The sequence below is a fragment of the Parasteatoda tepidariorum genome, chromosome 10 (assembly GCF_043381705.1).
Source record: "Parasteatoda tepidariorum isolate YZ-2023 chromosome 10, CAS_Ptep_4.0, whole genome shotgun sequence".
NCBI classification, from domain to species: Eukaryota; Metazoa; Arthropoda; class Arachnida; order Araneae; family Theridiidae; genus Parasteatoda; species Parasteatoda tepidariorum.
The window spans coordinates 74,295,391-74,305,562 of NC_092213.1; the positions used below are offsets into that span (position 1 = coordinate 74,295,391).

General features: G+C 31.8%; 2 protein-coding genes across 2 annotated transcripts in view; both read right to left on the minus strand.

The window, feature by feature from the left end:
* LOC107448470 (uncharacterized) overlaps positions 1-3,954 on the minus strand; it is a 57,221-nt gene extending 53,267 nt beyond the window's left edge. Inside the window, exon 1 of the mRNA XM_071186043.1 lies at positions 3,791-3,954. The gene's annotated coding sequence lies outside the window, so the exon portion shown is untranslated. The remainder of the gene's footprint in view (positions 1-3,790) is intronic.
* On the minus strand, positions 3,955-4,941 carry LOC107454870 (protein maternal effect lethal 26). Its single transcript, XM_016072202.3, has one exon. The coding sequence runs from the start codon at positions 4,939-4,941 to the stop codon at positions 3,955-3,957; it is 987 nt and encodes a 328-aa protein (XP_015927688.2).
* Positions 4,942-10,172: the final 5,231 nt, after the last annotated feature.

Consider the following 10,172-nt stretch of genomic DNA (forward strand, 5'->3'; position numbering starts at 1 on the left):
TGCTTAATTTTTGTAAGAATAGTGGTAATCAAAATCATTTAAAAATTAAATTTATAAAAGAAAAAATAGTATATATTTACTACCACTTTAAATATGAAAATAAAATCTCCCGCAAAATGCGGGAGAGTTGGCAGGTATGTATTTCTTATATATAATCAGTTGCCATCTTTTTTATATAAATGTTACACTTTTCTGCTCCATGATAAAATTAAACCTATGCGAAACTTTCACTAATTTTAATCCCTTTTAATAGATTTTTGATTTTTATTAATCACCACTTTTAACATTTTTGGTCGCCTGTGGTATTCCTACATCTTCAACATCATTTATATCTGTCGCTACCAAGAATGAGTTATTTCTTAAAAAGTAAATAAATAAAAGAGAAAAACCGAAATAGTTTCCAAGGATGATATACGCGACTAAAAATTTTAAATCAGGAGGAACGCTATTAACTTTTATTTATTTATTTTAAATTATTTGTTCGTAACTACCACTATGATTTACATTTGAAATTATGTTTATTTAAAACAATAACAATTTTCTAACTGAATTAATAGCATATTGAAAAAATACTTAATATTGTTGCTAATTTTAATCTCCTTTAAAATAGTTATGAATTATAATAATCACCAGTATTTACATATTTAGTCCCCAGCGGCAACTCAAAGTTTTGCAAATATTAATTTGTTGCAGGGGAGACATTACTCAGCCAGCTTTAACCGTTTAGACTATAATATTCTATTGTTGGAACATATTCTTCTTTCAAATTCCTAAATACTGGTATTGTAGCTATTTCATTGTTAGCATTAATTAAACAAGGCACATACACCAAAAAAATTTATATAAAAATTTGCGATATATCCTAAAAAATGTAAATTCTTATATTTTTAAAACCAATTGATAACTAATGGTATAAAATGCAATAATTTATTCACAAATGTGCTGTGGCTTTTTTCATAAAACAACTTTTCTAATAATTGCTGAAAGTAAGCCGTTAACGTTTTTCTAAGCCATATTTTTATGTGTTTGGCCTAGAATACAATTAATACTTTGATAATCAAAATTATCTAAATAAAATCTAAGATATACAACTTACTACCACTTTAAATTTTTAAAAGAAATCTAAACTGTAAATATAAGGAAATAATTTTTTAACCACCTATAACATACATGGACACAAAGATAATGTTTAGCTGCCGCTGGACAGTGAAGGGATTAGCCACGCACACATATTTTCTAAAATTTTATTTTTACATTTAAACTAGTAGTGAAATTAATACTTATTTTTTTACTTTTATAAATATGTTTTAAAATGATATTGACCACCACTACATATAAATTGAATTAACATTTAATCAAATGCATAATAATTTGCGTTATTTTTAAACTGTAACAATCAAACAAGATAGAAAACATGTTTCTGCTTATAATTGATCCTTCTACTACCTCTAAAGAAAATCATCCTCATAAAGATTTAAAGCTGTTGAAGGCTGTTAAAAATAAATAACTCTTCATCATATTTTAATTAAGTTGTGGTTAAATGAACTTTATTACCCATTTGACAAAATGGGTGTTGTTTTAGGTTTGATTAGAGCCCCTGAATTAGACAGGTCGACTTATAATTTATTGTTGGAGCAAAGAGCTAACGTAAACACAGCGAATAAATATTTTCAAGTGGTAGATTATTAATTGTAATTCTTGGTTTCGTAAGTTCGATTTAGTAGATTTTAATCCACCTCTATTTCTAAACAATGCGTAGGCTTATATAATTCACCACTTTATAGTACTTATGACATGCTTTACATTTTTAAAAGCAAGCAAATATTGTCAACTATTTGCAAAATTTACTTTGTAGTTATTTACCGTTTTTTAAATTATTTTGGCGTGTCCGCAGCAGTTGGCATCTCTGTAATAACATAACTAATACTAACATGACGTTAACTTACGAACTTGTTTGCTCCAATATTGCTTGATAGGTCAGCTCTGATAGTATAGGAGCCTTAGGTTTGATGGCGCGCACCTTATTGGACGTCATCATACTTTTCAACTGTCTTCAAGAATAATAATAAACAGAGTGCTATGTCGACCGCTGCTATTTGATAATTTTTTTAGAATTCCTTTTTTTTTCACCAGCAGCCATTCTTAATGTATTTACAGAGTAATAATTTAAAGTATTTTTGTATTCCTTTTATTTATTAACTTATAATTACTGTCCTGACTTTGATTTCAGTATAAATATGAATACTGAAGAAGGAAGGTGACGTCTTGAAACACGTACATAGGCAGGATATGAAAACCAATCAGACGACAAACATCAATTGAGACAGTTTTTGCAATCCATGATTTGAAATGTTGTGGAAGCAAAGGGTTTAACCTACCCATTTAACCAATGGGTAACCAGTAATCAAATTTGTTTTCCTTTTTAATATTTCTTTTCTTTTTATTTAATAGTTTTATTTAGGTGGGTTGAAATAATTTTTGTAACATGCTCAGAGTCTTAGAAAGGGTAAATACTATATGATTACTTACACACTTAAACGGAAATGAAAAATTTATATAAGAGAAATGTACTTAATTCAATGTTAACTTATTATAGCTCAGTCACCAAAAATTATATATATATGAGAAACAACTATATTAAAAAAGTGGATAATTTCTTCTCTTTCCTACCACTTATCTGTATTTTCTATACATTATAGTTGGTAGAACTGTTTTGCTTCTACAAAAATAATCCTTGTGCTAAGTAACCGTCCTTTAACCGGACGCTATGCAAAAATTGATTAAAAAGAAGTGTTTAAGGTGTCAGCGTAAAAATTCCAGAAACATCGAACGATGTTTTGATTTAAATAAGTTACTAAATTTAACCAAATACAATTTTTTTTAATATTATACTACATCGAAAACTAAAGATATTTTTCTTGAAGAAATTAAATCCAACTGAATTTTAAAATATGATAATTGAGCATTTAAGAGTTTTTAGAATTTGTAGGAAAAAAATCCAACTGTGAGTAAAGCATCCAAATGAAGAATATACGAATAAAGAAAAGAAAATTCAAGATATGAATAAACATATGCATTACCTATAATAATTATTCAGAAACTATAGTAAATTACGCTTTAAAAACAATCACGTGATGTCGGGACAGCCTGGTTGGCAGAGCGCTGGACTCACGTTTGTGAAAGCGGTGGTTCAAATACAGCCAGCCGGAGACTATTCATGCAGTAAATGGTGACTGGTGTACTTTGAATCTGTCGGGTCACAAAGACCTCCATTTTCAAATAACAAATTAGACCTCTGTGGGTATTAAATTGGTGATTGATCATTCTCTTTATCAGGTCAAAATTACGATCTGGGGATGATTAAATGGACGTATGAAAGGATCCGCTTTATAAACGGGTGGGACGTATGGGTGTGGCAGAAGTCAAATTCTTGGCCATGAATGGCACCACTGGAATGGCAGAACAAGAGCACTCCTTGCCTTACTGGCCTACAACAACAGCAAACAATCATGTTTTTAGTTTGCATAAAAAAGTTACAATTTAGGGTCCAATCAAGTAACATGACAAATATAATTAAACTGTAATAAATTATTTTAAACAATATTCTTACATTTAGCGTTATTTTAATACTTTCCCCCTCTAAGAAATTACATTTAAATAAAATGTAAATATAAGAGCTTATAATGTTTGTATAAAGAAAATTCGACAGTACATAATGGAAATTTAAACTAAGTAATTTAATATATAGAACCAAACTTAATACATTCTTTTAAATAATATACTTACGTACACGAAAATTATAGTATTTGTTCTTGTCTCATGAAAAAATGCTTTAAATTGAATTTAGAAACAATGTTATTTTAGAGTTCACCCTAAAAAATCCAACACTGTATCAATCAATTCCACGACTTTTGCTCTTAAATGCTAAGGTTTTTAAAAAATCTCTTAGTGATATTACTGTAATATGTTGTGCGCACAGGATCGTGTCAACAATTTCATATCAGTTTTATTCATTTCTTCAAACGCATCCGTATCTACAACAGATTTGAAATTAGAACTTATGAAATTCACCTGTTCCTTAAAAGTTTCGTCGCTGTGACGGTTCGCCAAACTAAACAAGCAGCAAGAATTGCTCACTTGTAACTGGTCAAGCAAATCATTCTTGCAAATGTTTCGCAGGGACAACACTTCGTACTTATCAGCAGCGTAGTACAACTCAAACGTCTCTTCAAATCCACACTTTTCTTTCCTTCCAGAATATAGATAAGCGAGGAGTCTCTTCATGGTACTGGCCGCAATATCCATAATGACCACCTCATTTTGAGCAGCTTCGCTAGTATCGTGATTGAACATGTTATAAAAAACCGGCGAACGTGCTTGCAGCACTATTTTGTGTGCTCTGATAACAACGCCGTTAATATCCAGAGAGATGTCGGTGCTGTTGCCATCTTCCAGTATTTTCTTAAAATCACACGAAAGTTCTTTCAAAGAATCCAGTAAAAAATCACCAGCGGAGATATCGTCTGCGGACTCGGACACTACGGGATTGGGCACTTTAATCACGCAGGTGATAGTTACGGGATAGTTAGTTGAAGACGAGAGGGATTTGAAACTGGAGAGTAAATCGGCTTTGCGCAAAGTTCCGAAACTGCGTATGGATGCCACGTTGCTGTGAATTTCGCGATCTACGCAGTCCGATAAGATGATGGTGTAATGTATGACAATATCAACACATTCAGAGTTGCAGAGGTATAGATACAAGGTATCGAAAAAATCTCTTCTTAGTTCCAGAAACCATGCATCAGCACCTCCGAGATTGAAATTTGAACTGCATATGACATTTCCTGGTCCCAAATCTGATTTTTCGAACTTCCACTCAAAGAACGAGAGCTTTTTGGATGAAACAATAACAAGATTCCTCTCCTGCAAAACATTCGCCATAGCTAAAACATAGACTAATTTGAAATGAGACTTTCTTTTCAAATGATAAAGAATATTCTTGGCTTATCTCCATAGCGATCTTATCAGAAAGCGGTAGAAATTTTACTACTAGAGATAAAATCCGTTCTGAAGAAAGGGAAACGGTCATATTGACGTAGTTTGAGATTACAAAGCGGAAAAAGATTAAGCAATGTTTGTGTTTGAAAATCAACAGTTCTTGCTTTTTATATTCATGATTCTAATCATCTGATTGAATTGAAAATAAATAATTTTATTTCCTATCCATGATCTCTTCATTCCTCCTTTAGTGCTGTGCAATCAGCTTTGTTTATCTAAAAAGTTTTATTAATAAAATTCATTATTAATTTATAATTAACTTAAAATATCTCAAAAATTTTTATTGTATAAATACAGATTCGGTTTCACTGATTAAGTTTCCAATTCTACAACTATAACAAACCTATAATTATTGAATTAATCAATAATTTAAAACTAATCATTTTACTCGGCATCTTCAAACTAACTTTATTTAAATTCTTATTTATTTTTTTGGAAATTTAAAAACGTTTTAAATATTCCTCGCGAGAAGATTATTTAAATTATTTATCATTAGTGTGAAAAGTTAATAGACTTATATACATATACAGAGATGCCAACTGCTCCGGACGCGCCAAAATAATTTTAAAAAAAAGACGGTAAATAACTACAAAATAAATTTTGCAAATATTTGACTATTTTTGCTTGCTTTTTAAAAAGGTATAGCATGACATAAGTACTTGAGCTTGAGCTAAGGTAGGTTTATAATACAGAAGTAATGCCATACCTTTTAAAAAGCAAGCAAAAATAGTAAAATATTTACAAAATTTAGTTATTTACCGCTTTTTTATTTACCGCTTTTTAAATTATTTTGGCATGTCCGGAGCAGTTGGCATCTCTACTCATACTCATATGTGTTGGTTATCTCAGCATCAGCCCCGCTAGGGGCTCCAACTAATTCATCTGAGTGGAAATAAATGATAAATCGCCGAAGCGCAACTGAAAGGTGAAAGTTGGGGTTCTTTTACTGAGAGAAAATTAAAATGAAGTAGTGAGATTGAACAAACAAGTTTGAGAGAGAGAGAAGAGGTTTTGTGGCAGACTGCCTCGCCTCCCTTCGAGGTATTACCCCGAGCTTCACAGGTGCACAGTAGCCACATAGCCCCAGGGAAAAGGGGAAATACATAATAAATGCGCAAAATTATTTACAAGTATTTACAGCTATTTACAAAATTTACGGGACAAAACTCCGTCGGATAGGAAAAAGGCGGTTGCCGGGCTATATTTTATGTTGTCTTTGATGAGCTCAAAATCAAAATTTTTAAAGTAATTGCACGTATGACAAGAGAGTGCATCTCTGAAGAAACTTGCACATAGTTCAGCTATGTGCTCATCTATTTTGTTGATTTTTAACTCTCGTCTTAGATCTTTCATTCTCATGGATCTGGGGGCTCCTGTGATATATCTGAGGAATTTATTTTNCACAGTGTTTGCTGACATACTGACAGTTTTTAATAAATTTACCTTTTCAGGGCACAATTCTTTGGCTACTGCAATTATGCATTCTTTGATCATTTCTCCTTCGGTGAACGGTTTTCCACGTTTTGCAATTTCAAGAGCCACACGAAAGCTGGCATGAGTTGCAGCCTCTTGTTCAGTTTTGAGTTTTGTAAATGAAGATTGCTGCGATTTCAATCCGCGCTTCATAGCTTCGAATTTTTCTGTCCGCAAACTTCCTGTATATTTTGAGTAATTTTGAAAATGCTTTGTTTCATAATGACGTTTAATGTTATATTCTTTGAGAACGGCTATGGTTTCATTGCAAATCAAACATAGCGCCCTGTTACTGAACTCAATTACGAAATACTGAATGTTCCACTGATCTTTGAATTTTCTGCATTCACTATCAATTTTTCGCTTCTTTTCCATACTACTAAATCACATACAAAAGCAACAATTCAAATCAAAATACTGTTACAGAGATGTCTTAAACTTAAACATGCACAAACACGTTTTAAGGAGGTACGCACTATTTTATTTCACAACAGTGTCATAGGAACTGACTTGTGGTCGTCGTCGTCGTCTCTATTTTGTCAAGGCGTTTAGGCCCGAAGGGGCCTTTTACCTTTCCATATGAATTGAAATCTTGAGCTACTAAAATCATGAGTTGAGAGCTGACTTGTGGTTGCGCCACTAGCCTTCTTATATATTCCAATTACTGCCATCTAGAAGTGAGTGGAAGACACCAGAACTTTCTCGAACCAACGAGATTATTCTGTACGTGCTATTAGCGCCATCTGTTATCAATAGAAGGTACTACTTATTTCCGCTTGTGTCCACACCAGATGTCGTGTCACGTTACTCCTCATGGCTCGTACTCTACGACTAATCTAGAAATTACAGATAATGACAGGAAAATTAATAATATGCAGTGTTGCCGATTTGCAGCCTTTTTTAAACGGTGCGTACTTTTTCGGACTTTTTTTTTCATCAGTGGGCTATTTCACTTTTTACCACCGGCAACAATGATAATATGGTTTTGGCCCTCGGAACTTACTGGAGTAATCAGTATGGCCCTAAGGCTGGAAAGTTTGGAGACCCCTGGTCTAGAAGAACAGTAAGAAATCGCAATAATACTATCGTTGATGACAATAATGTTTAATTGTCGTTGGTAGTTTATATTAACCCTTTTCAAGGCCGTGGTAAGTATACTTACCACCACGTTTTACCACTTTTAATTTAGGTTTCCATTTATCAATAACTTCAGCTTTCTTGAAGTGAGTTTGAATAAAATTGGTAACCATTTGTCACTTTTAAAAAACGTATAAAAGTTATAAAATACATAATTCCTATTGCAGTTTGTAGCATTTAAGGAATTTGTTTTATAAATAAAGAAAAATAAAAGTTAGAAAGTTCCTAATAGGTCATGTTAAATATATTTACCGCCAAAAAAATTACATTTTTATAAACTAAATGAGTTTCTTTTTTTTATATCAATTACTGATCTTAAAACAATTTCAATTCCAATAATGCTTTAATTTACCTTTACTAAAAATAAAGGGCCCGTTAAAGGGTTAAAAAAAGCTTATTTCTAAGAAGCAAAAACCCTCGAAAGAAAGATCAGGAGAAAATATACTAATTCATTAGGAGAGCCGTAGAAAATCGTCATATTATTATTGACACTAATGCTTTATTAATATATAATTATGAAATTTGTTTATCCAAAATAATTCCATTTAAAAAGCAACTTGTAATAAATATTTTTTTTTATCATTTTATTTCGTAGTGATCTAAAAAGGTATGCAATTTAGTAAGGTATAAAATATTTTGCATCATTTTGAAGAATATAATTTTACATGTCTAAATACAAAAATCGGTTGTATAGCTCCTGAGAAATTGAATTTCAAAAAAAAGTCAGATGGTTAAAATTTGATTTGATTTAAATCGGGGTCTGATCATATTAACCGTTTTACAATTATTATTTTTGATGCAAATTATTATATAAATATACTATTATGAATTACGGCTGAAGAGATTCGTTAAACGATTTAGAACTTAGCTTTCAGCTTCATGCACAAAGTGATGAATTCAAAAATTTTATTTAAAATACATCCGTCCGTTTGGTAAGCAGAAATATTGCATTACAGTTGTCAACTAACCAAATTTGTTTAAACAATATGCTCTTAATTTTAAATGTTATGTCAAAAAATGATTACTTAGAATAAGGATTTAAGTTCACTAATAGATCTTAATACAGTACAGAATCCGTTATCCGGAAATCAGAAAACCGGAAAACCAAAACACCGGAACGAAATTCGATAAATTTTCTCGCCATTTTCAAAAAACAATTTTTTTTTCATCATAAGATTTTACGATTTTTCTTTCTTTTTTGAAAGATGTTTACCTTACCATCTTTTGGGAAATAATCATTAGTGTATTACTTCATCGTTTTTTCTTATTTTTAAGATTAATTCCAAATTTTTCTTTTTTTTAGTTGGGTTTAACAGTAAAAAAAACGACTTTTTGTGGCGATTTAGAAAACCGGAAAAATCAGTTATCCGGAATAGCGATGGTCCCGACCGTTCCGGATAATCGGTTCCGTACTAAGGGAAATATTTGGACGTTGGAAAAGTGTTGACACAAGTGCTGCTTTTAGTACATATATTTTCAGGTGAATAATTTCAACTGTTTTGTGCCAAGAAACAGCAATTATTGCAAAGCCATCAGCGGGGTTGGTGAGCATCAACGAGCAGGATGTTTAGTCCATTCATGTAAAAAAAAAAAAGAATCCAAAATACCACCTGTTTCACGGCTCATATTGCGATTGTGGAAGACCATATATTTTACATGTATCGAAGGGAACTGTGGAATAGAATAAATAATAAAGCATTACAAGAATTTTTAGCTTTTTCGACACCGACCAATGAGTTTTAACACGTTGAATTTTCATCAACATGTTGCTAAATTTTTAAAAGATTTTGCATGACTTACCTGATTTGTTCGTTCGTTGTAGTGGAACTCGGCGTTTGAGGCCTAACGGCCCTTTTCCCATTCATCCTGAAATTAAACTAAGAAACATACTTGACAAAATTAAAGTTTGGGGAGCAAATTGAGATGCATGACTTATCTGCGGAAACTAATAATTGGTGCACCGGAGTACCTGGCCAAAAAGGCCACCTCCGTAAATTATATGATTGCAAACTGAATCAAAGGCCATTGATATTAAAATTATTTGGGTTAGTAAGTTTAATGTTAGNAACTAACCAAATTTGTTTAAACAATATGCTCTTAATTTTAAATGTTATGTCAAAAAATTATTACTTAGAATAAGGATTTAAGTTCACTAATGGATTTTAATAGTGTAAGGGAAATATTTGGACGTTGGAAAAGTGTTGAGACAAGTGCTACTTTTAGTACATATATTTTCAGGTGAATAATTTCAACTGTTTTGTGCCAAGAAACAGCAATTATTGCAAAGCCATCAGCGGGGTTGGTGAGCATCAACGAGCAGGGTGTTTAGTCCATTCATGTAAAAAAAAGAATCCAAAATACCACCTGCTTCACGGCTCATATTGCGATTGTGGAAGACCATATATTTTACATCTATCGAAGGGAACTGTGGAATAGAATAAATAATAAAGCAATAAAAGATTTTTTAGCTTTTTCGACACCGACCAATGAGATTTAACTCGTTG